At 41.8% G+C, this 27,398-nt stretch overlaps 1 protein-coding gene across 3 annotated transcripts in view; it reads left to right on the top strand.

Moving 5' to 3' along the window:
• Positions 1-20,959, top strand: part of KCNJ4 (potassium inwardly rectifying channel subfamily J member 4) — a 46,600-nt gene extending 25,641 nt beyond the window's left edge. For all 3 annotated transcript variants that reach the window (XM_077339533.1, XM_077339535.1, XM_077339534.1), the window contains exons 2-3: positions 9,947-10,124; positions 15,303-20,959. In XM_077339533.1, coding sequence (XP_077195648.1) covers positions 10,087-10,124; positions 15,303-16,641 — 1,377 coding nt within the window. In that variant the 5' untranslated portion in view covers positions 9,947-10,086 and the 3' untranslated portion in view covers positions 16,642-20,959. The remainder of the gene's footprint in view (positions 1-9,946; positions 10,125-15,302) is intronic.
• The last annotated feature ends 6,439 nt before the right edge of the window (positions 20,960-27,398 follow it).

Raw genomic sequence — 27,398 nt, 5'->3', positions numbered from 1 at the left:
TGTTAATTGCCTAGTTTTTTTTTCCTGATTGTGTTGGTAATTTTCCGCTGTTTCCTACATTGTTGTTGTAGCATTTTATTGTGTTCATTTAATTTTGTTCACAATATCTTTTTAACTCTTTGATAATATCCCTTGGTTATATTACAATATCTTTTTAACTCTGATAATATCCCTTAGTTATATTTTTAGTAAACAATATTTTGAGGTTGTCAAGACCCACTTACATTCAATGGCATTCTTATCTTTAAGTAGTTCAGTGAGAATCCATGTTTTGTTTTTATGCAGTGTGTCTATTTCTTCATATGCTGCTTTCCTTCACTTCCTTGCTTCTGGTTCAGGCATGCATAGTAATTTAGCCCATTGTGTTGGTTCATGTGTTAGTGATGCCCTTATGAGGTAGGTTGGTATCTCAGCTGGAACTATATTGTTGACCCATTATGAATATCTGAGGTCCAGGGTCTCATCTGCCTCCACAGCAGTGTCCGGATCCTTTGGTTCACCTGTTGATTCAGGAACAACAGATGAGCCTTTACCCCATCATCTGGTTGACCACCTAGTTGTGTTTGCACAGTGACTGCATCCATTGGCTGTGGGTGATACACCATCAGCTCTTTGTTATCACCATCTCCCTCTAGGCAGTCAAGGTTGTTCCTTGGTCATTCATAAAACTACACTAGTAAAAATTTGGCTAGGGTTTGGTTCTATAATTCTGTATTCCTTGCTTTCTGAACAACAGTCTACTACAATGCCTTCTTAAGTTCTGAGTTCTAGTTTGGCTCTCTTTTCCATTGGTATATGAGCATAGTCTTTGGATTCAAATTAATATGTTCTATGATTGAGTTTTTGTTATGCTAAACTCATAAGGAGTTTTCGCTGTGGCTTTGGGTTGGCAATCTGTTTTGCAAGTAAACAGCAGTCATTGCAGCATCTTCCCAGTGCCTGTAAGGAAGTTTGCATTAATTAGCATGTATCTGACCATGTCCATTATAGAGAAATTCTTGTGTTCAGCAACCCAATTATGTTCTGATGTGTGTGATACAATAAGTCTGTGTTGCTTTCCATGTTTCTTTAGGAATGCCTACACATGTATTCGCCACCACAATCAGACTAGATGGCTTCGGGGTTTCCTGTTGAACTTGTTAAAAACCACGGCAATGTAGTCACTCAGTTTTTGCTCAGTTTGCAATTTTTTTCTTCAGTAAATAACACACAAGGTATCTTAAAATAAATCATCAATAAAAGATAATAGATAAGTGTTATTTGATGCTGTTTTGATAGGCCCATATAAGTCAGTGTGAATTAGCTCGAGTGGTTTCCTAGAGGATTTCTGGTTTTGTTTAGGAATAGAGGGGTGAGTTGCCATTCCCTTTTTACACATAATTGATTATCCTTGGCATACTGGTTTATATTGATACCTATCATGTCCTTTGCTTGTAGCTTCAAGAAGGTTTCTGAGTCAAAATGAGCAAATCTCCAGTGCCAAAGCTCCAGGAACTTCTGGTCAGTGGCTATCTTGGCTATACAGGCCTTTGGTATCTGGCAGTCCAGCTCAAAGACTCCAGTTCTGAGAGCAAAGTGTAGAGCAAATCCCTTTTGTAAGAATGTGGGGAACTTGGCAAATTTGCCTTTAAATGAGGACTGTAAAATATCATCTGCAGTAATTTCAGTTCCATCATCACCTATTTGGTAATTTAATGCAACTTCATTTTCTTTGCATGTCTACTTGATCTCCATTGGCTAGGCATATTTTCCCTGAAACATTTGTGTCCAGTTCATCAAACAAAATGATATGTAATGTCATATGTAAGGAACACAAGTATCAATTAGCAAAGGCTTGTGATTTTCATTTGTTTGTGCTAAATGAGATACGCAATAATTAAATTTTTTTCTTTGGGAGAAATTCTTCTGTCTCTGTGTTTGAGTGTGAAGTTGCTTGCTGGTCCTTGTATTTGCATTTCTAATGAGCAAGCACTCCCTTTGGATTTGACTTAGCTTGTTACAATTAAAGCACTGAAGGACATTTGTCTTTGGGGCTGGGCCTTCTGTGGTCAATTGGCTTCATCCCTGCCCCCTTCACCTGGTCTCTTAGACCATGTGACTTAAGTTATTCTTGTTTTTGTGCTGCTCATGATAGCCCTTCTGTTTATGATATTCAGCTCTTAGCAGCTCCAGAACATCTTCCAACTTAGACTCTTTTTCATTAAATATTGAAATGACCAAAGAAAAAGATTCAGGTAGGAAACTTAGAAACCGTTCAATTAGTAAATCTTTATCTAGCACATTATCAGCTGTTGCAAGTTTGTCAATTAGATTTAGTGAAGTTTCTATGTGACTCTGCATTTCCACTTCTGCAGCCTAACTGAGAAAAATTCTCTAAATAAATTCTTGCTAGCTGGTCTCGCTTTCCCTAGATCTTTCTTAAGGCTTCAGTCATCCCTTTTGCAGTTTCTTGTCCTTTTATATATGCCAGTTGTGAATCAGCCAGTGTAGTGTGCTTTATCAACTGCATTCTCTCATCTCATGATCTCATTTTCAGACCCTGAGGATTGTGGAATAATTAATGAAAGATTGGCTTTTTCCTCCTTAAACTCAGTTCTAAAAAGCCATGCATTGAAATTATCCCCACTAAGTTTCTCTGTGATTGCATATAATATGACCATAGTTTAGCAATTCAAAAGGAAGAAGAGAGAAAGAGAAGTTTCCGCACGTATTGCTTGTGGGGGAGGGGGAAACAAAATTCATTCTGGGCATCCATAACACTTATAGGATATTTGGTTAATACAGAATAGTTTTGCCCAGTCATAGAAGCATGATACTGAGTGCAACAAATACATCTTCCATGGAAGTATATTGGAAAAAAGTAAACATACATTTATTCAAGTAGATCCAGTTCACATTCAGGCTGCAATTGAAAGGAGAGAGAGAAGCCTAATATATAAAGAATACTTTCCCTATCACAAATGGCCAGCTTGTCTGGCATCTTGTGTGTGAGAATATTTATTTTATTTTATTTATTCATTCATTCAGCTTACATACCGCCCCTCAATGTGAAGTCTCAGGGCGGTGTACACAAAACATGAAAATACATAGAACATTCACAACCATTTCAAACAAAGAAATAATAGTCCAGTGCCCAAGCATGTTGAGTCGCTCAATCCAATAGTCAGCTTCCAAAATTCCAGGTATTTGTCGTTTTCTTCAAAGCCCAGTGTTTTGACATTGTTGTTTGGTATCTTGATTTGTTCTTGTTCAAGGATCTTTCCCCTGTTCTGTTTCCATGCTGCAGACGTGTTAAGGCCAAATGCCATTCTTATATCTTTGCTGAATATTTGAACTGTATTTAGTAAAGAAGCAATCTCTGACAATGAGTTTACATATATCGTCAACAAAAGGCCAAAGGCACTTTTAAAACCAGCAAAGTTTTATTCGAGGCATGAGCTTTCGTGTGCGTGCATGCTTTCTCAGACAAAATGAAACAAGGATCATAAGAGTACAGATATAAAGCAAAGGTAAATTAGCGACAAATTAGTAAACCATGGAAGTGTGCATGAATATATATTTTCAAGTCATCCATATAAAAGAAGTTTGAAATCTTTGGGCTTGTCTTTGAAAGCTGGTATCCTAGGCCTGCATTGTTGAGAAGGGTTGTGAGTGGCATTAGGGGGATGAAAAATTATTATTTGCATCATTTGTGAATCTTCCACATATGCGTTAAATCCTTATTCCCAGCCAGTCTTGTGTGTTTTTAATATTCCTGGATCCAAGCTTTTTATGATGCTGCCATGTATCTGGTTCCCCTCAACCCTGGTCTTGCTAAGATGTAAACTTTAACCAGCTTGTTGTAGCTGTTAAGAGTGGTCTCCTCTAATGTGGAAAACCAGGTTTGATCCTTCACTATTCCACTTGCAACCAGCTGGGTGACCTTGGCTAGTCACAGTCCTGTTAGAGCTGTTCTTACAGAACAATGTTCTTACAGTTCAGTCAGAACTCTCGCAGGGAGAGGAAGGGAAAGGTGTTTGGGGAGAGAGGGAGGGAAAGGTATTTGTAAGCCATTTGGCAACTCCTCTTGGTAGTGAAAAGTGCAGTATACCTCTACTGTATCCTCATGCTGCACTTTGTCCTTGATAGCTCAGCCTGCAATGGGTACGTGTGTTATTTTTCTGTCACTCCAGTTAATATCCATAAGAGAACAGAGGAAGGACCGGTCTTGTTTTTTAAGGCTTCTAATTGAGCATTCATTATAACAGAAGTTTTCTGCAGCAGCTCTTGGCCTGTTGGGCTAATTGAGGGGGTGGGGTGGGAATTGGGTTACTGTCCGTTTCTTGCTGGTAGTTCACATCTGCCCTCAACTGCTGCACGGTCTACAGACGTTTAAGAGATTAATTTCCTGTTGCATTTCTATCTGTTCAAACATAATAACCTTGACGAAAAAAATATCAGCATTTCCTCTTACCTACTGGGTGAAAATTTGCACTTCGACCTTCCCTTTGGAAAAGGGGCATATGGCAAAAAGAGAAGACTGTACCGACATACTTGACTGCAGTTCAGAAAATACACTGCTGTTTAATTCATGACAAACCACAGGTCATCTTGCCCTTTCTGCTATAATACTGGACTTCTGCCCACTAATTGTGACCCTAATTATGACATGCCAGTGTTCAGTTTGCTTGTCCTGTGCATAATGTTACTGGGTTTCCCTGGGCATTGGTGGGGGATTGCATATTTATCTTGTTCTTCAGCCTATTGTCCTGGGATGGACATTGGTGTGGTCATAACTCTGCTTTTCCACATCCTGTCATCTGATTATTATATCACATCCTTGCTGCTAAGGGGGTCCCACTGATCCCTAATGGAAGACTGCTCTGATCTACAGCATTCTTGATGCCAAGAAAATTTATTTATTTATAATTAGATTTTTACCCCACCACTCCCAGACAAGCTGGCTTTTGGTGGCCCACAACATAGTAAAAGCATAAAACCTCCATAAAATATAATCTGAAACAGATAAAAACAGCAAAGATGGCAATCACACAATCCCTCATTAGGCCCAAATTCATCAAGTGTGGAGGCAGCCACTGCCATGGCTCCTCCGCTGCTGGCCACCGCCTGCTGCCGCCCGCTGCCGCCTGCCGCCTCCTGTGGCCACCACTGCCCTCCCCCGCTGCTTGCGACTGCCACCTGCCGCCGCCCACCGCCTCCGCTATCAGCCACTGGTGGTCACAGCTGTGGCAGTAACCACCCTGAGGACCTCCCAGAAGTGGCCAGGCGACCTTAAGATCAGTGAATGCAACATATAATTGTCTAGATCAGTTCTCAACCTGTGGATCAGGACCCCTGAAAAGGCAGCTTTTGATTCTATCGTAAGAGAGTGTCTTTGGGGTAAAGGGAATAATTTGAATATCGAGGATAGGTAACTGGAACGTATTAAAGGACTTTATACCAATAACACTGCTAAGGTTATGCCTGGTATCCTCAGCCACTTGTCTAATCCTGTTGCAATTTCAAAAGGAGTGCGCCAGGGTTGTATCTTGGCCTCTCTGCTTTTCAATCTTTATAAAAATGATATTGTTGTACATCTTGCAGGAGCACAATTTTTCCAAGTTAGGCTCAGTAAGTAGCCTATTTAAGTACTTCTTTATGCTGATGATTCTCTACTTATATAAGCAAATCAGTCTTAGGAACCTGCTGAAATAGTTTAGCCTTTACTGTTGAGATAATTTATTACAAGTAAAATATAACAAAAGATCGTGGTCTTTAGTAGAAGAACTCATCTCCACAACAGGACAATGGATAGGAATCTATTAAAGCAGTTATCTTCTTTCAAATACTTAGGGTTAAACTCCCATAATTCTGGCTCCTGGTCAAGAACATACAAAGCAGAATTTCAAAGAGATTGTGTTTGGTATCTTTAGATTTTATAGATCAAGAGGAGGCCAATTGATCCTCACTTTTGGAAATTTACAGAAAAAAAGGTATTTTCCCAATTACTATATGGAGCTCCAATTTGAGGATTTTGAAATTTACACCCACTTGAAGTCATTCAAAATAAATTTACCCACATGTTATTAGGAGTCCCAAATTCAACAGCCTTAACTATAGTTAGATCTGAATTGTCTATGCCTCCAGTATCAACTCTATCCTCAAAGCTGTCATTAATTTTTGCTTGAAAATCTTTTTCTGACCTCTTCCAAGTTTCTTAACCTTGGGTTATGACAAGATGAAATTTACTTCATGGAGAAGTCTGGTATTAAATGCAGTAGCAAAACTCTTAGAAAAATCTTAGAAGGCTAGGGGTTTTTGCAGCCAAATATTTAATGAAAGCAGTTGGATAAAAATGCTTACATTGATGATATACCATTAGGCACATCAAAAGTAGCCTCCCTTTATAGGCAGTTTTCTCCCATTACATTTTCCTTCTTATTTTACTGATCTATTTAATTTTGAGCATAGGGAGACCTTTGCTAATGCACAACTGAATATTTTACCCATGACAATGTTAAGAGGTCATTTCAACAAAATCCCATACAACGAGTGAGCGAGCCTGCTCTTGTTACCAGAGATGATAATGAAGAAGGGTTGGTTTTTATATGCTGCTTTTCTCTACCAGGAGTCTCAAAGCAGCTTATAATCATCTTCGCTTTCCTCTACTCGCAACAGACACCCTGTGAGGTATGTGAGGCTGAGAGAGCCCTGATATTACTGCTCAGCCAGAACAGCTTTATCAGTGCTGTGGCAAGCCCAGGAACACACACTGGCTGCATGTGGGAAGCACAGAATCAAATCTGGCTCGCCAGATGAGAAGTCAGTGCTCCTAACTGCTACACCAAGCAGACTCTCTTGTCAAGTACCTGGCTCACATCGTTTTTTTATTCAAGATATGCAGTGGATCATGAACAACACTTCAGGAACATTTTAACAAGATATCCAGGATGATCGGATTCGTCCAAAATTGTAATATTACTCTCAGACCAAAATAATCAGGTCACATGACAAATGATAAAATTTATTGCCTTAGTTATAAAGATCCAGTCAAAACCCTCTGGTGCCAGTGTAGAGGATCTTGCTCACAACGGGTCAGTAATTAGTTGTTAGATCTTGCCTCTTGTTACTAAGATTCATGTCTATTAATTATAATTAATTAATTATATATTATGTTTTTTTAGATTTTTAATGGTTATTTTGTGGGTTTGTGTATTATGATTGCTTTATGCAATGTTGCAATGTTGCAATGTTTTTCTTAATGTTGTTCACTATGCTGTGATCTAATCCAGTAAATTTGACTTGAAGTTTACCTTTTTTGCAGTTTCCTTAGTGGGAGATTTATTTACTGCCCTCAGTATCATGCTTCTGTCACTGGGCAAACTGTATTATATTAACCAAAAATCCCAATAAAAATGCTATGTCAAGTTGATGATTTTTTTTGAGGGGGGGGGAGGAAGTCCTCCAAAAGTCTTCCAGTAGAGAAGGGAAATGGTGGTCTCAGTACGAAGAGGAAAGGAACAGGGTGCCAGTGCGAGTGGGATTTGCAAAAATGTACACCTTCCTCTCCATGACTGTTTCCACATTAACGATATCTCGGATTTGCATTTTTAAATGGTCGACTTCTTCATCCGTTCCTGCATTGAAATCTCTTCTTCAGGTACAGGCCCAAATTGCCCTCTTACTTGTCCTGGAGCAAAGGAATCTTCAGAAAACCTGATTTAGTGTTATCAAGTGGGGTCTAATTCAAGGCTGTTCAATGCAGAAATGTACACATTCAGGGGTTTTTGCCTCACCCACCATTTTGAGTCATTTGGGCACAACCCTTTCCTCATTGCCTTCCACCCCCTCTCTCCCTCTGCTCTGAAAAACTGGCGTTTTCTCTTTTTTAAAAAAAGGGGTGAGTGCGTTACAATGCTGTTCCTAAGTTTTTAAAAAAGCAGTTTTGCACAGCAGCATTATGTTACAACCCAGTTTAAACAAAAATATATTCAGGATGCTTTGGGTGGAAGGGGGGAGGCGATCAAGGGGGCAAAATGATGGGATTGAGGGCAAAGGTGCAAGCAGGTACCATTTTGCAAAAAATACATTTTTTGAAAAGAAGGGAGCAAAGCACAATGGGAGGCTTCAACTCACTGTAGAAAGCATATCGCGTATTTCAGACTGGAAAATGAGTGGCGGAAAGCCCAAACGTGGAAAGGCTAGAGTTAACTTGCAGCATCCAAAGGAAATCCAAAGTGAGGCTAAAACAAGGTATGTCTCCCAATGTGGAAACCGTCCATGTGGCATCCAAACATGCTTTTACTGCGATCTTTACAAAAAGATTTACCAAACAAAGTTTGGGAAAGATGACAGCAAAGTGGATGATGATGATGCTTTGTGAATCCCCACCCCACACACCCCTCTTCCTCTCATCTGGATGCCAAACTAGAGTAAAACCTCTGTGGACGCAGTCTGGCATCCCCGGAACAGATCTGGGCTTCTTGCCACAATGATACAAAATAGGCAACATCGATATTTCAGCAAGGACAGCTTTTACTCATCCTCCTGTGACAAACTACACTGGTGTAATTTTCTCATCTATGTCAGTATTAAAGATACTGGTTACCTGAGTTTACTTGTAAAAGTAGTAATGAACCTCTGTGCTGGTTTGGTTCTGTTGGTTCTCAAGAGAGAAATGCAGATGAACCCCAGCAGAGATAACAGTGGTTCATTTAAGACCGTATCACCGTATTGTGTTTAAAGAAAGAAGAGATAGGCTTCATGGATATGAAGATGGAGAATAGAGTTTTGAAGAGCCAAAGAAGCCCCCTTTCTGGTCATTTAAAACTCCTTGCAGATTGTCTTATTTCCACTGCCTTGACCTTTTGGAGCCTATTTTTGCAGTCATGAGGGCTAGAAACCACAATTATATGCATTTAATCAAAGAAATGTGTGTTCAGTGCGGGAATAGCCTCTTTTGTATGTATCTGCTGGAAACTGGGAGGAGATGGAGTGGAATATACTTTAAGTCTCCATCTGCTTGGAAATTTCTCCTGCTCCTGACTTTGCTCTTCAGCATCAATTAGACATTCAGGAAAAATCCCTTCAAAAAGAAGAAAGTGACCATCTAAAATGGGAACTGTGCATCTTCTTTCGCCCATTGAGTTAGCCTCAAAGCTTGTGATCAAGGGGAGTCCAGTAAAAAGATAATTATTAGATCCAGAAAATATATCTCTCCCCCCACCTGCCCCCATAATGGGCTACTGTTTGACACAGAAAACCTTCCTGTAAACTTAGGTCATGCGGGAAATGCAGCCAGTATGAATCTTGCTTTGGCCCTCTTCCACCATACGCATAATGAGGGAAGTAGTATGGGATCACCACAGAGCATGGCTGGGTTTCAGGTAACATGTGCATACATGTACAATGGAAAATTAGAAGCATGTTGTATGTGGACCTATCTTAGGATAAGTTTGTAACTTCAGCATGCTTAAACTTGGTTTAAAATGTGTGCAATTTATTTTCTTATTACATGTCCTTTCAACAAGGACATCAGAGTGGTATTTGGTCTTTAAAGCTACATGAAACAGGTGAGGCTGAGAAACAGAGTCCTGCTCAAGGTCCCCAGGAAGCTTCTTAGTTGAGCAAGGATTTGAACCTTGGTCCCCCCCTCTTCAAATGGATCATTCCGGTCAATGCACTGTACTGGTTCTACAATGTTTCCTTTCCAGATCCCCACTGGCACAAGTCATACCCCCATGATCATCATTCTCAACAAAGCTTCCATTCTTAGAAATCATAAGAGAGCTTAAACCCTCTTTGAGCTCCTCTCTTGCTATTTATGGGATCCTCTGATCTGATTTTTGTTCATCTGGAAAAGATAGCAAATGAGGAGCACTTGTAATGCAAATGAGCTGTCATTTGGCTGGTTTGAGACTAATTTTTTATTTGCTGTCATTTTCTTCTGCATTTTTGTCTTCTATAGGTACCTGCTCCAGAAAGACTGCTAGCATGTCTGCCACCACTATGCACCAAGCCTGAGAGACCATTGCCTGGTCCTGGGTGTACCACACACTTCCACACACAGCACCTGTAAACTCTGGTCTCTGTGGTGAGAAGTACCTCATGCTAAAGCGAGTCATGGGCAGCATCAGGGTAAACAGGTGAGTGGCCCCTTCCATCCAGCCTCCGTTGTATTGTCCCCACCTTAACCTTCTGTTGCCCATATGCTTCTTGTTCAGATGAGGACATGGCTTCTTAAATTACCACTTGATATGCCTTGTGCCACACTTCCCACACTGTTTGCACCACTTGCCCTGTTGAATCTTGAATCGGATACCTCTGAGGCACATGGTAGAAAAGCGCATAAGTGCGCTGGATAATTGGCTGACTGAATAGAATTATGAACAGGAAAGTACTGAATGAATGTCAAGGTATTAAGCCAAATGACTTATTAAGAACATAGAAGAGCTCTGTGAGATGAGGCCGGTCACTAGTCTAGTCTGGCATACTGTCTCCCACAGTGGCTCCCAAAATGCTCCTGAAGATTCTCCAGCAGGACATGGAAGATCTGGAAGACAAGCACTTCCTTGCATTGTTGTCTGCCTAGCAACTGGTAGTCAGATGAATGTAGCTTCTGAACCTGGAGGTTCTACTTAGATATCCTTTAAGAGAGGGGTTATGGCTCAGTGATAGAGAACTGGCTTTACATACAGAAGGTGACAGGTCCTTCTCTGGTTAAAGGGATCTGGTAGTAAGCGTTGAGAGAGACCCTAAATACTGACTGCCATACAGAGTAGACAGTGACGTCCTTGATAGATCAGTGGTCTGACTCAGCAGAAGGTAAAGTTTGAATCTAGCGGCACCTTTAAGATGAACAAAGTTTTATTCAAGGTATAAGCTTCTATGTGCATACACACTTTGTGAGATGGTGCCACTGAACTCAGACTTCGTTCTGCAGCTTCAGACCAACATGGCCACACATCTGAATCAGTAGAAGGTGGCTTTGCATGTGCCACATATCACGGCAAATCACACTGATATTGATGGACCAATCCTCTGTGAACTCGAAAGTCAACTAGTGGCCGTCCTTACATCCTGCAGCATTGACCTGTGTACACAAATTAATTAGGCATCATGTGAAAACAGTAGTGAAGAGACAGGTCAAAGTCTTTATCTAGGTTGGAATAGAAGTTAGATTAGGATGAATGACTGGAAAAATTAAATTCTACCTATTCTCCATTCGGAATGTGGATCATGATTCACCAGTTCCAGATCTGTTTGACACCTTACAGAGTTAACCTTTATGACAACTCTATACAAAAGTACAACGAGAAAAGCTCTATGCTGTCACCAACATCTTTGCCTAGGAAATCAACTGAAAATAACTAACCTTGCTATCCTAAAAACAGGACCACCCAAGTGAGTGATAATTTGATTATAAAGATTATCAGTGGATAGAAAGAAAGACACTGGGGTAATCAAAATCAAGAATTCCCTTTCGAGACATAGTACTGTGGATGCACATTTCCTTGTGCCCACAGTTCATCTTCTATGATGGCATCTTCAGGAAAAAGTGGTGATGTCAAGCTGAAGTTTCTGTGATGTAACAATAGCATCTCCTCATCTTAAAATGGAAGGAGACAGTGATATATTTTGTGGGGAGAAAGAGACAAAGGCGGGTCAAGCTGCTCTGTGAGAGAGGGAGTTTCTTTCAGGGGATCTGCCAACCGTTTCGCCTGTTGATTTCTAAATTACACCTTTTTCTTTGGAGATAGGACTCTGGGAGACATGCTTGTTGCTGTAGCAACAGAATTGTCTCGAACTTGGGAAGTGTATAAACATTGCCACAGATGCACAATTAGATCAACAAAGAGAATGGAACAGAAAATAGAAACTTCCAACCTGATGCAGCTCAGAGTCAAAATGTTGCAAAACCACATGCCCCAAGTCTCTCCTGCTGGTTGCACTGGTGTCCCTTTGCAAGTCAAACCGTGAAGCCACTGTATTGTGAATTTCCTTGTAGAAGGGACAGTATGTGGGTACCCATTAAATACATAGTTCTGGATGAACGCTGCAGCATTTCAACTTTTACCACTTAACATCTTCAACATCTACATGAAACCATGGGCTGAGGTCATCCTGAGATTTAGGCTGGGATGTCATCAGCAATCCGATGTCACTCAGCTCTGTCTCTCATTTCTGGTTGATCCCAAAGAGGGTATAGAAACCCTGAACAGTTTTGGAGCAGATGCAGGCTTGTAAACTGAAAATCTCAACAAGATGGAAGTGCTACTGGTGAGCAGAAGGTCTCACCCAGGACTTAAGGTGTCACCAGTTCTGGATGGGATTGCCTTCCCCTTCAAGGAACAGATCTGTAGTTTGGTGGTGCTTTTGAAGCCAGACCTACTGCTGAATAAGCAGGCAACAGTTGTAACCAGAAGTGCCTTTTACCACCTTCTGCTGGTTAGCCAGTACAGCCTTTCCTGGGCAGAAAAGGTCAGGCCACTGTGGTGCCTTTAGATTAGATTGCTGCAGTGCCCTCTACTTGGGGCTGCCCTTGAAAAGTGTTCAGAAACTTTGATTAGTGCAAAATGCTGTAGCCAAGATGTTTACTGGAGTGAGCCATTAGGGACTATATCATCCAGTCTCGGCCCATCTATACTGCCTCCCAATGTTTCTGGGCACAGTTTGAAGTGCTGGTGTTGTCACTTAAAGCCCTATATGGGCCTTCTCCCTTATGAACCCACTGGACCACTATGATTATTATTGTTATTGTTATTATTATTTAATTTATTTCCCGCCACTCCCGAAACCATCTCATGGTGGGTTACAAAATGTCCAATAACCCCACCAATAAAATCCCATAAAAAAAGGTAAAGGTGCAAGCACCGAGTCATGTCTGACCCTTGGGGTGACGCCCTCTAGCGTTTTCATGGCAGACTCAATACGGGGTGGTTTGCCAGTGCCTTCCCCAGTCATTACCGTTTACCCCCCAGCAAGCTGGGTTCTCATTTTACCGACCTCGGAAGGATGGAAGTCTGAGTCAACCTTGAGCCGGCTGCAGGGATTGAACTTCCAGCCTCATGGGCAGAGCTTTCAGACTGCATGTCTGCTGCCTTACCACTCTGCACCACAAGAGGCTCTTAAAACCCCATTAAAACAGGACAAAACCCACAGACAAACTGTCACAAATATGGAGGAATTTCACAATAATCCAGTCCACAACCACCTCTAGTGAGGGTGGAAAGAGGGGCCAATGGTCGTTTTGGGTTCCCCCACTATGTGAGATTAGGTGGGTAGTAACCTGGGAGAAGACTTCCTTGGTTGTGGCACCAAAATTCTGCAGGGAGACTCACCAGTCTCCCTCTCTTGCCATCTTCTGCTAGCAAGTGAAAATGCTTTTTGTGTCATCTTCAGTGATCCCTCCTTCCTGACCTGTGTCTTAATTGTTATTTTTATGTATGTATCATAGAATCATAGAGTTGGAACAGACTCTTTGGGTCATCTAGTCTGACCCCTTGCACCTTGCAGGACACTCACAACCCTATCACCCATGCCACCCCCTTAAGCCTTCACGGAATCAGCCTCTTTCAGATGGCTATCTAGCCTCTGTTTAAAAAGGTCCAAAGATGGAGAACTTACCACCTCCCGAGGAAGCCTGTTCCACTGAGAAACCGCTCTGTCTGGAACTAACTGTATATTTTTCTTGTACTGCATATGTATTTTAACTTAGTTTAAAAATATTTTAATCACGCTTTTTTGTTTGGAGTTAATGGTTTTTAAGATGTGTTTTTAATCTGTTATCCACTTTGGTGCCCTTGAGGAGGCAGAAATATGAATTATAGATTTTATAAATAAACATATAATAATAAATCATTGCTTTAGGCCAAAATAGAAACCTGGATCTTAATTTGGCCAATGCAAGGATTCAGAAGTGTGGGACATACACGTCTGAATTCTTGAATCGAATACAGTGTAGAAAACCTGGAGACATCATGGAAACATCTTATGGACTCCTGCTTTGGACCTTATTTTAGCTGCAGATATCATTTGTTTCTTTATTATACTTCGCTATGGCTCTCCCTTATGGCTTGGGGTGGTTTACAGTGAAGGTTCGTAGTAACAATACAGAGAAAATATCATGATTATAAACTTATAAGATTTCTAAAAGAAGAGCGTTATAACTGTGTAACTGTTAACTGCACGCTACAATAATTCATTCTGGGGCATTATGAAGCTCGCATGATTTCCCATCATATGCATGCATACATGCTGGGTTTGTTGATATTTCTTGATCACACTGGGTTGTTGCTTCAGTGCATTTTCCTCTCCCATATACATTCTACAGAAACACACACTCCAACCAGAAATTGAGTTTGACAAGAGCTCCTCTCAGTCATTCTATGTGAATACTGTAAAAAAAAAAAAAAAACGGGGTAGGGTGAATTGGGACATATGTACAGTTTTTCACCTTGTAATCAGGATTACTGCTTCTTCAGAGTTCTTGACCACCCTATATTCACCCTATGTGTAGGCTAGGGATTAACAACCAAGAGTCTGTGTACCCCCAAGTAGTCTGTAGGAGTTCTTGAGGGTGTCCGTGGCATTTCCCCTCCTGTCTTAAGGGACTTGGCCATAAGCTAGGGAACTGGCCACTTCCATTGTGTTCTCTAGTGTTTCTGTGCCTGTGAGTGTAGCCTGCATGCCTACTCTCACCTTAAACTGTGTCCTGTCTCCCCCCTCCCCAGTCCTCCTCAAGAATGCCTGTTAATACAGATGGTGATGTCATTTCTGGTGACATGTAACTAATGGTGTGGCAGGGAGGTGTGGCCAGACGACATCACTTCCAGAGCTCCTTGAAGCTTGAAAAATTATTTCCAATAATTAGGCTCCAATGAATGCCTGTAGGATGAAGAAGAATTTACCATTCAATCCCATGCCCATTCAGTGTACAGATTTCAGATATCTGAACAAGTACGTCATGATGGACAATATGAGGCAATAGCTCTATATGTGCATGTCGTGCTCAAAGACCGATTTACCCCTTCCCACTTCTGCCTCTCTACTGATGGCCTTGTTGATAGAAAAACTATTTTTCTAACTCTTAGTCATCAGCAGGGGGAAGGCTCTATCCACTACCTTAACCTAGAGATTGATTGAAGATCCTTTACTTTTTCAAGAAAGAAATTACAACCTGTTAGGCACACTGGTTATTTAAAATAATATCTGAACAAATTATGTAAAAGGAAGATTATCTAGTGCCACCAAAGATCTTTCAAGGATCTACCAGTTCTCTTTCCGGCACTTTTAACTGTAATCCATTTTTTTCTCCTCCAAAGGTACAGTATTGTCTCCACTGAAGAGGATGGGCATAAAGTCTCTTCCCTTGGCAGCATTGATGGGCACAATCGGAATGGGAAAGGCCATGCCCCACGACGGAAACGTCGCAACCGTTTTGTGAAGAAGAATGGCCAGTGCAACGTCTACTTTGCTAACCTAAGCAACAAGTCCCAACGCTATATGGCTGACATTTTCACAACATGCGTGGACACGCGTTGGCGGTACATGCTCATGATCTTTTCTGCAGCCTTTTTGGTTTCCTGGTTGTTTTTTGGCCTCCTCTTCTGGATTATTGCTTTCTTCCATGGTGACTTAGAAAGTCCAAGTACAGGGAGTGGGTCCACCACTACAAAATTCTGCATTAAACATGTCAATGGATTCTTGGGAGCTTTCCTTTTTTCAGTAGAAACACAGACAACCATTGGGTATGGTTTCCGATATGTGACTGAGGAATGCCCATTAGCCATTATGGTGGTGGTGGTACAATCCATTGTGGGCTGTGTTATTGACTCCTTCATGATTGGCACCATAATGGCTAAAATGGCACGCCCCAAGAAAAGGGCCCAGACTCTCCTTTTCAGTCATCACGCTGTCATCTCTTTGCGGGATGGTAAACTGTGCCTCATGTGGCGGGTAGGAAATCTGAGAAGAAGCCATATTGTAGAAGCTCACGTTCGGGCTCAGCTTATCAAGCCCTACATGACAGCTGAAGGTGAGTACCTTCCAGTAGACCAGCGAGATCTCAATGTAGGGTATGACATAGGGCTGGACCGCATCTTCTTAGTATCTCCCATTATTATCGTCCATGAGATTGATGAGGAAAGTCCACTCTATGGAATGGGCAAGGAAGAACTGGAGAGGGAGGACTTTGAGATAGTTGTCATCCTTGAAGGCATGGTGGAAGCTACAGCCATGACCACCCAGGCTCGCAGCTCCTACTTGTCTAGTGAGATCCTCTGGGGCCATCGCTTTGAGCCTGTAGTCTTTGAGGAGAAGAAACATTATAAGGTTGACTACTCGCGCTTTCACAAGACTTACGAGGTGGCTGGAACCCCTTTCTGCTCTGCACGGGAACTGCAGGAGAGCAAGATCACCGTCCTGCCTTCACCCCCACCACCTCCCAGTGCCTTCTGCTATGAGAATGAGTTGGCCCTTGTCAGCCAGGATGAAGATGAAGATGAGGATGACTTGGATGTAGGAGTAGATTTGGGAGGAAGCCCTAAAGAGGATGCAGGAGTCATACCTATGATGGAGTTTGGGAGCCACATGGATTTGGATCGATTGCAAGTATCTATCCCCCTGGATACACTCTCATATCATAGGGAATCAGCCATCTAATCTCCATTCTGACTTTCTGTTTCACCTATGTTCTCTGAAGTTTGATTATCCCATTAGAGCCAGTGCTTGATTGGAAAAGCTCCATGGTACTTATCTTAAAACATTGAACACGTGCAGACAGGATGCTTTTCTGATGATGGAGGGTTCAGGTTTGATGTCATGAGGTTAAAGAAATTGGTGTTCGAATCTCTGAACTCAGAACAAAATTCAGGCTGCTCCTTCTCACCCCAGTAGTTTTTCTGTGACTCGGAACTGTGAGAAGACAGCTGTAGTCACTGCACTCTGGAATAATATGAGGAATATTTTCTTTAAGCTGCCAGTAGCAATGGAATGGGTAGTCACAAAGGTGGCTGACACCTGCTGCAGGACTAGGAAGCTACGAATATCAACCAGACAAGGATGGACTGGAGAATCAGGTGGCTCACACGGACAGTGGGAGATAGAATGTGGGGTGTAATTTGCATGTATATTATTTGTTGCATACTTAAAATGCTACACCAGGAGAGAATAACCATAGCTTTCAACACCTCTCATACATTTACAGTTGATCTCTGTCTCGTTCTTGGCATCCATGACTCCCTCAGTAAATTAACACTAAGTGTTTTCTGATCTTTTTTGAAACTGTAGTCTTTTCCACACAAAAGCAAATGAAAAATATTAGCAAGAATAAAGTGAGCCATTACTGAATGACCTATTGCTGGTCATCGCTAAGCAAAGGTATTTCTACATAACCACCCCCAACTTTCTCCTTCTGGCTCATTTTATTTGCTCACCTGGAAAAATGACTTTGTAAATATTTATATTTTTAAATAAAGTATGGAGTTCCAAGGCAAGCCTGGAAATAGAGGAAAAGCAATCCCAAATTCAGTGCATTGAGCTGAGATTAGCATTTGCTTGATGTTCATTGTATTGTCTAAGGGCATAACTATATCACTTAAACTGGCTTAATTGTCATCAATGTTCCAGGGAATTATAGTTCCGTGAAGGGACTGGGGATATATAAGATTTTTTTTGTAACCTAATGAAACTGCATTTCTCAGGAATCCTTGGTAGAAATTTTAATGGTGAAGCTGATAGAATAACAATATAGGATTGTAGCGTACTTATACCCACACAGCCTGTGGGTATTTATTTCCTTGTGAGTCCTAGATACTTGACAAACATATTAAAAGAATTACAATCTTGACAAATGACATGTAGTTTCAAATCAGGAGTGAGGCAGAGATAGAATCATTTTAATTTTCACACAGAATCGTAGCAGCGAGGGGCAGTATATAAATCAAATTAAATAAATATACATCCTGTAGTCCAGAAACGGTTAAAATGACAGGAAGACAGAGGATTAAACAATTCTAAGAAATGAAGGAAAGGAATATTAAGGATTAGAGAAATCTAAGAAATGAAGGCAAAAAACACAAACGTGGTGGTGTGGTGCTTATGATATTGAAGGGATTAGATCTATAAAAAGAGAGGAACAAAGTTTGACTAAAGAACTCTGGTTTATTAACAAGGGCAGGACTCTCCTACATATCATATAATCGATATATGCCTAAATTAGCTACTCTTTGCTAAGATCCTGCCTTCTGATGTCCCATTGGAACAATGGTTTGAACAGGACTTAGGAACAAGAAAGGAAGTCTAAACTGGAAATGGGCTAACAGGCCAGAAAAGAAAGGGGAAAATAGCATAGCCAGCTTCTGTTGTTTTTACAGATGTATAAAAATCCGCTTGTTAAGCTTTTCATGCAACAAAGCACGATCACTTGCTAACAGCTGCAAATTGAATTAAGATTGTTGATCCATTTGTGGACCAGATTTGGTCACTCACAGCCTTCTTTTCTCTGTGATAATGAAGTCTTTTCTCTGCGGGCATGAACAAGGACCAATATTGACCTGGATTTTAATTCAGATTTCAGAGGGTAGTGCTTGTCTCTGAGGCATTGTACTGGAAAGATAATAGACTGAGAAGGAAAGGTTCTACATGTGATAACACAGAAAACCAGGACACATAAAGGAGGAAGGTGGGCATCAGGAAGAAGAGACCAGATGGATATGCTTGTGCGTACCAAGTAACAGTGCACACCAAAGGTAAGGTATGTTAGAGGCACAGACATGAAATCTGCTTAGGCTGACCATGTGCCAAAGGGCTAACGATCTCCATGTGCCACATAATGATACAGAATGGCTGTGGCCAAGGTGTACACATGCAAATAAGTAGAAGGGGGTGCTTCATACAACGTGCATGCAAACGTATAGGCATGAGATCTGAACAGTATGCTACATTGTACAGATATACCCACTCCTGATGCACACAAGATTATGCCTGTACTGCCACTCAGGGATAGCAAATCAGTGTCTAGCCTGAACCCTGGAAAACATGCCTGATTCTAGGACCCAGGATGCTTTTGTGTTGTTAAGCACCCAGGACATGTCCCAGTTCCTGGAAGTCTCTGGGATGTAACATGGGTAGAAGCTATGGGTGCAGGGGGAGGACTGAGGGCAAAATAGACAGGGCAAAGTTAACACATCTCTAAAATGCAAACTGCAAATGTACGCAGCCCTGATTTAAATTGGGACCTGGCAGGGAGGGCGTTAACCCTTCAACCCTTGCTTGTGTTTTTATTATTGAAACCAGCCATCTCACTTTAAGGGGGAACATGGTAGGTACTTTTGTAAAGTCTTCTTCGAATGGAAGTAGTGCAAAAAAGCCAATTTAGATAGAACAAACAATGTTGTGAATTAGACTTGCCCTCCTTGCAGTTTTGAGGTGAACTGGAGTCATGCATGTTTGCAGTTTATCTTTTGCAGACAATGAACAGATATGTGATAAACCCAACTTCATTTATGGCATTTCCTTTTAAAGAAAAAGAGCCTAAAAAACAAACAAACACAGGAACATTTCCTGATTTCAAAGGCACTGATACCTCTCAAAAGTGATAATCCTCCAAATTCCATTCACTTGACTTGCCCAGTTCTAGCCATAGAGCCTCTTGTGGTGCAGAGTGGTAAGGCAGCCGTCTGAAAGCTTTGCCCATGAGGCTGGGAGTTCAATCCCAGCAGCCGGCTCAAGGTTGACTCAGCCTTCCATCCTTCCGAGGTCGGTAAAATGAGTACCCAGCTTGCTGGGGGGTAAACGGTAATGACTGGGGAAGGCACTGGCAAACCACCCCGTATTGAGTCTGCCATGAAAACGCTAGAGGGCGTCACCCCAAGGGTCAGACATGACTCGGCGCTTGCACAGGGGATACTTTTACCTTTACCTTTACCTTTAGCCATAGAAGATTCTTCTTGATGTTTCCCCCCAATATTGCTGTGACTCTTGTGTGGTCATGAAAATGCCTTTTTAACTTTTAGGACTTAAAGCTATTATTTGAATTGAAAAGATTTAATTTTAAGAGGACAGAACTGACACCTGGAAGTGTTAGCACACAACTTTGTAGAAAGACATCACAGCAACAACAGTGACTTAAAAGGAGCCAGTGAGACTAAGGTGGTGTTTGTTTGAATGCCTAGCTGCCTGATCTCTGTATCTAGTACCTTCGTTGTTCTGGAACTCAATCAGTAGACTTTCTCACTTCAGGAGCAAGTATTCTATGTTGAAAATTAGCAAAATCTTGCTGAATGTAACAGAAAATTGACATTTAAAAGTACATTTACAGTCAGGGAAAAGATCCCTGTTTTTGACTTACAGATTTATGAAACCTTCCTCAGCTGCCCAATCAATGTTCTTCAAAAATTACAATCAATTTTGAAAAGAGAAGAAATTCAAAAGGGCTGTTATATAAATGTTCAGATAAGTCCACATTTATCACACAAATTACTCATCAGGATGGGTAAATTATGAAAAACTGAAGAACTTTTTGAACCCTAACAATATGAATTGAAATGTTGGCATGAGCATTCTTCTCTGTCTGGAAATTAATTGAAGATAGGTCAGTTTTAAAATCTGGATCGTGAGAAACTCTCTGTAATCACACACAAGTGGGAACATCCTACTCTTCCCCTGCAGTTCAAGCACTCTGATTGTTTGAGCAAACAAATGTTAAAATTTAATTATTATCAAGTGTACAATGAGCATAAAAAAAGAGGGTGGCATTCATTCTCAATTAAGAGTTTGATCTGGCAAGTCTGTTGCTGTACTCGAAAGACTTTGCTTCCGCAGCAATGTTCACATGAGATTTAGACCTATGGAGTATCTCTCTCCCTTCTCAGAGGCTAGTGCTATAATGACCAATAAAGAACGTGAAAGCCAAAACATATTTAGTGCTAACACGTTCTCCTTAGGCAGGCCATTTCCCACATCACAAAATCAATTCAAATGGGGATCCTTTTGAAAATGTGTATGCCAAAGATTTTTTTAAGTGTATATCTGAAAATAAAATACAATAATTCCTCCTATAAAGCTGTTTCATTTAACACTTTTTGTCCTGAGTGTAATTTAAAAAAATACATGGGGGAAGGGGACAAGGTGGTAGATCCACACCATGATCAGACCTACAGGAAATAAATACAATCAAGCCCAAAGTGATGTGGCCCCATCATGGGCAGGACAGCAAACTCTGTTGGTGATCTATAATAGACACCCAAAGGTGAGTGACAAGGCCTCAGGGAGCGTAGGGAGACTGACAAAAACTCAGGTTGCACCTCTCCCTGAATGAAACCTTGACAGGCTTCCAGGGTCACATCAGCTGAGAAGCCTAGCTGGAGGCTTCCCCTTCATCCAGCTGCCACCCCTAACATCACTCATATGTAAGAAATGGTGATATCATTCATGTATCTCTCAGTAGAACCAGTACCACCAGGACTCCTTTAGAGCAGTGGTCCCCAACCTTTTTATCACCGGGGACCACTCAACGCATGACAATTTTACTGAGGCCCGGGAGGAGGGTAGTTTACTCCTCTACTCTCAACCACTGCCCTAACGCTCTCTGATCGCTATGGTAATGTTTAAACATCCCTTCAAAATAATATACAGACACGCCACAACAGTGAACATAAGGAACATTTTATTTTCCTGGAAATTTTAACTCATGACAATGAGAAATCAATGGGAACCCTGAGCTTGTTTCTCTGCAACGAGATAGTCCCATCTGGGAGTGATGGGAGACAATGACACCCGAAGTGTGTTGTAAAGGGCCGGGGGGATGAAGTAAAGGGCTGGGGGGGGGGAGAAGGCGTCCTTCGCGGCCCACCTTCAATTAGTCGACGGACCACATGTGGTCCGCGGCCCACAGGTTGGGGATCGCTACTTTAGAGAGCTCAGCAGTTTGTTTCAGGCACCTGACCACCACAGGAGGTATTATGGGACATGGGTGAAAGAAACACAGGTGTATGTGGAAAGATGTTCCCAAATTCATCTCGGCCTATCTCTCATTACATTAGATTAGATCTAGTGCCCCACCCTGAACAAGAAGGGTTTACGAGAGATTATGGTCGCCATTGTGATTGTTATTTTAATGGGGATTTTATTGGGGTTTTATTGTTTTAGAATTTTACGTGTAAACCACTGCGAGGCTACGGCAAGCGGCGGTATAGAAATCGAATAAATAAATAAATAAATAAATAAATAAATAAATAAATAAATAAATAAACAAATAAATAAACAAATAAATAAAACATAGGCAACTTTATCAGACAGCCAAGATCTGCTGCAGCGACCTATCAAGTGTTAATTTTCCTGTCATAAAAGTAGGGAATGGCTGTTAGCTATTTAGCGTTTCTCTGGGAAGGTTTTGGGGCATGTAACAGAATTTTCCCCTTTATGTTCAGTCACTTAATTATACTTTGGGAGATTGTGCCTGAGAAATACAGACCCATCAATTTAACCAGCGCAGCAACTGTCTTTCTATTAGTCGCTGATGTGAATTGAAATTGCACTCCAAAATGAGACTCTGCCACACAGAGGTCCCTGTCACTAAAGCAGAACAGGCAGGCAAGGGGCATCTCCTGAAGGGCAGTCACCAACAGGACCACTAAAACACACCTTGGAGAGCTGTGGCCAGTCAGAAGAGCCAGTACTAAGGGAACCGGACCAATCCTCTTATCTTATGCTCTGCTTGAATTGAGGGCAGAAGCCCTGCTCAGTTTTCCACTCCGCTCCAACTCATCAAACATCTGCAGTAATGAGAGAATAAGACATAAGTCAGCCTTTTAGTTAGATGTTACTTCCAACCCTTGCATTCACTTAACAAATCCTAAAAACGGCACGTAATTATATTTAAACATTTTAGTTAACCGAGAGAACCTGGCCTCCTTGACTGTTGTAATACCACCACCTAGGGACCAAAAGGTAAAATGCACCTGCATTAAAAGGCAGAATAAGAACAGGCAGTGCTAAAACGGGTTTTCTAAAGCAATGTTCGGATTGAGCCTATCGAGTGGGAACCCCACCTTCCGGATTGTGAGCCCTTTCAAACAGCTGGTCCTTCTTCATCTTCTGTGCCAGCCCTTAGCATCCTCTACAGGCAGTTCCACATTCTCAGCAGAGGAATGTCAGTGCTGATAGGAGGAGAGTCTGGGATGCTAGCTGCCTTATATGAATCAGACTATCGGCCCACCAAGATCACTATTGCCTGCTCAGACTTGTAAAAGCAGGGGTAGTCAAACTGTGACCCTCCAGATGTCCATGGACTACAATTCCCATGAGCCCCTGCCAGCGAATGCTGGCAGGGGCTCATGGAAATTGTAGTCCATGGACATCTGGAGGGCTGCAGTTTGACTACCCCTGAGTAAAAGTCTTTCACGTCTCCTCCTATCTGTTCATTTGAGCTGGATTTGCTGAGCATTGAATCTGGGACTGTCTGCCTGCCAAGCAGATGCTCAGCCCAGTCTTTGCCCAGTCTTTGCCCAGAAGCTCTGGAGTGAGGCAGCTTCAGTGGAGGTCACAAGAGCAACCCTTGAGTAGGGTGACAAGATTTTAACATTGGTAAAGCGGGACACCATTGACCGGGGGGGGGGGTCTTGATTAAAAATTTGGTCTATATGGATCAACAAAAAGTTTCATAGAACGCAAAAATAGTATTGTAATATATATTTTTAAATTTCAACATAAGTACAATTTGCCAGGTACCCCCAGCTGTCTCTCCAAAAGTGGGACAATCTGGTCACCTTACCCTTGAGGAGCCTTCTCTGAGGAACTTTTCAAGCTGCACCTGGGCCAGGGTAGGCCCTGATAGTGTTGCAGATTAGGTACAAGATACCCTGGCCAAATTGTATGAGCCAGAAGCAACTTGGCATGGGACTTGCAGGACACATCTATGTGATTTCTTTCTGCTGCATAATCACTTAAAATAGTCATGTTAACATAGCAACAGAGGGTCAAACCTGGTCATTGACCAGTGGGATCCATCTCAGTATCCTGTCTCCCAGCACTGCACAGGTACTTTTTGTAAGGAGCTTAGGGGATATTGTTGTAAATGTTTCAGGCCTTCCAAAAAGTAATAAGATGGAACTTTGTAACCTAGGTCATAGAGGAAAACACTAGAAAGCTCTATGCACATAAAAATGGTAGAGCTAGGACACCTGGCTCTAAAGCTGAACCATTCAGATATCATGAACAAATCTCAGTTTACCTGTGATAGGCACAAACTGGATTGTGTGCTCCTGCCCTCCTCTCCCCCCCCCCCTTCTGCAGAGTGCTGAGACTGAAGAGGGGAAGTTCCAGCCTGACACCTAATAGACAATGCTTGTGCCTTCACTAGTTGAAGCTTATTTCCGTCCCAGTAACTGGGATTTTCAATGAGATTAAACTTTGGAGAAGATAGGTTCTTTGCAGCAATGACTGGTTAAACAACAGGAAGCAGAGGGCAAATGGTTCTTGGAATGGAGGGAAATAAGGAATGGGCTCTTCCCATGGAAAGATTTTGGACCCAAAGTCATTTAACTGATTCATGAATAACTGGGGTGACCAGTGAGCCAGCCGAGTTTGTGGATGACACCAAAGACTACCAAGTGGTGAAAACTGTAAAAAGCTTGAAAAGTTCTCCAAACTGGATGAATGGGCAACATGATAGCAAACTGAATTCAGTGCAAGGAGGCAGTGATATGTTTTTTGGGTGAAATCTTAGCTTCCACTGTGCCTAATGGTACATGATCTGGTAGAGAGTAATCTTGAAGGTCATGATGGTTAGTGGAATAAAAATGCTGATTCATTACGCTGTCAGTGCAAAAGACGCGTTCCATGCTTGAAATAATCAGTCAAGGAACTGAAATAAAAGGGGGTGGTTCCGCCATACTCTTTTAGACCTCTATTTCAGCTCCGTTTGGAAAGTTCCATTTGGGATACTATTTACCATTCCAGTTCTCTGTCTCGCGTATGTGTGTGCACGCACAGACAGAGAAAATGGCAACAAAAATGTTCCAGCCAATTATGGCTTTGAAAATTACTGGAGATTAGGGAGTGGTAACTGCAGAGGGCAAGAGCCTCTTGTGGCGCAGAGTGGTAAGGCAGCAGACATGCTGTCTGAAGCTCTGCCCATGAGGCTGGGAGTTCAATCCCAGCAGCCGGCTTAAGGTTGACTCAGCCTTCCATCCTTCCAAAGTCAGTATAATGAGTACCCAGCTTGCTGGGGGGTAAACGGTAATGACTGGGGAAGGCACTGGCGAACCACACCCCCCCCCCCCATATTGAGTCTGCCATGAAAACTCTGGAGGGCGTCACCCCAAGGGTCAGGTGCTTGCACAGGGGATTCCTTTACCTTTAACTGCAGAGGGCAGAGTTTGGGGAGGAGGGGAAGGTCAATGGAGATGTGATGCAGGAGAGCCCACTCTCCAAAGCAGCCATTTTCTGCAGGAGAAATAATCTCTGCAGTCTGGAAAATAATTATAATTCCAGGAGAACTCCAGGGCCCACCTGGAGGATGGTAACCTGAGGAGATAAGAATATGTTCCCCACAAGTGAAAGCTAAAGCATTTAGGGCTTATTTTAGAAAACAGAGGTCCAAGCTTCAAACTAGATGTAATGTGGGAGGTGTATTATTCATAAAATACTAATTAAATCCTACCATTTTGCTCTCAGCAGGGCTACAAAGACATTGAACAGGTTAAATACTTACATCATGAAAACCTTTAACAAACCCTTAAAACCAAACAAAAGCATATCATTTAACCAATAAAAGCCAAAGCACAATACACATACAAAAATGTAAAAGACATAAAACAAAGGGCAGGAAATGTCAGACAAAACACAAAAGGCCGCAACCGCTGGCAGAAGATGGCAGCCAAAGGGGACAGATGTTACAAAAGGAGATGATGTTACAAAACAAAAAGCAACAACCCTAACCAAAAAATAGTTAAGATCCAAAAGGTTAGGTGTCCACAAAATATAAACAATCAAATTATATTAACATTTATTGCGCACAGCTTATAAAGTTAAAAACAAAACCCATAGGCTAATCATTGCTTTCATGCATGCACAGAAGCTACTGACACACCTCAGAACCTTTTAGCGGCTTTGGAGAAAGAGACATACACTTGATAGATGGACATCTCCCATCAGCTTCATTTGGATTGATCTTGTTATTCACAAAGAATACATTGAATTAAAAAAAACATCTCACTGACTGCCATCAGCATTCTCTTCTGCATTATATGTGTGTTCGGAGGATTAGATCTCTGAGTAAGACCCATTTTGGGGTTGAAACATGTTATGTCTAGCATTGTAAGGTGCATACTACATTATTTCAGTGACTAGTCTGTGAGCTTTATCTATGTTCTTATATAAGCTGGGCACAATAAATGTTAATATAATTTGATTGCTTATATTTGTGGACACCTGAACTTTTGAGTCTCTCTGGACAAACAGTTCTGTAGTATGGGTGCTATAATCAAGAAGCGTCTCTTCTGGGTTGCCGGCAGTCTCATTTCAGAAGGCAGGGCATGTGAAGTAGGGTCTCAGAAGTGGATTGTAGCAGTTGAACAGGTTCATAAGGGAGCCCTTAAGGTATGCTGGTCCCAAGGTATTTAGGGCTTTAAAGGTCAATACCAGCACATTGAATTGTGCTTGGAAACAGGTTGGGGACCAATACAGATGGACCAAGAAGGGAATCATAGTCCCTGTGACTATGGTTGTAAAGATCAGTCTGGTAACTAGCAGGAGACCAGATGGAGCAGGGAAATGGTTTCACAAAACCCTGGTTGATAAAGCGTTTTTTAAGGGCATGCAACTCCATCCAGAATGGGGGATACCCGAAGGCCTGAATCAGACCTCTGGAATTTTTTTCTATTTCAGTGCTGGTTGGAGAAGTGGTATATATGGGAGGGGGGAGTTTAAACCTTTCCTGCCATGCTATTTTTCAAACCTATATCACCCCTCCCTAAGCTGCTTTTTGAACCTTCAGGGGAAACTATATATAGGTACCCAGAATCTATAATCCCCCCATTCGGGTCAAACAGCAACTTCAATAAGGTCATTTAGAGTAGGGGGAAATTTAAACACCCCTGCCCTGTACACTGCTCTTCTGACCCAATTTGGGCTACTTCTCCCATGAAAACCAGCGACACTGAAGATTGTGTGTATTGTTGAAACAACGTGCCACAAAACTAATGTGAAGCTATCATTATGAAGCATATTGCTCCAAAATGCAATCTCATAATAAAGCCTCCCTTGTTTGTCTCCTGACTGGCAGCAGTTCCAGCTTTCCATGGTTTCAGGTAGAGAGGACTTTGCCATACCTCTCAGACATCCACTGGGAACACAGAAAACAAATGTGCAGGATGAATAAATGAGAAAGAGCTGTCGCAGACGGAGCTGGATCTGCA

The sequence above is a fragment of the Paroedura picta genome, chromosome 5 (assembly GCF_049243985.1).
Source record: "Paroedura picta isolate Pp20150507F chromosome 5, Ppicta_v3.0, whole genome shotgun sequence".
NCBI classification, from domain to species: Eukaryota; Metazoa; Chordata; class Lepidosauria; order Squamata; family Gekkonidae; genus Paroedura; species Paroedura picta.
The sequence above is the reverse complement of the archived record's forward strand: the minus strand, read 5'-3'. Positions and strand labels throughout refer to the sequence as shown.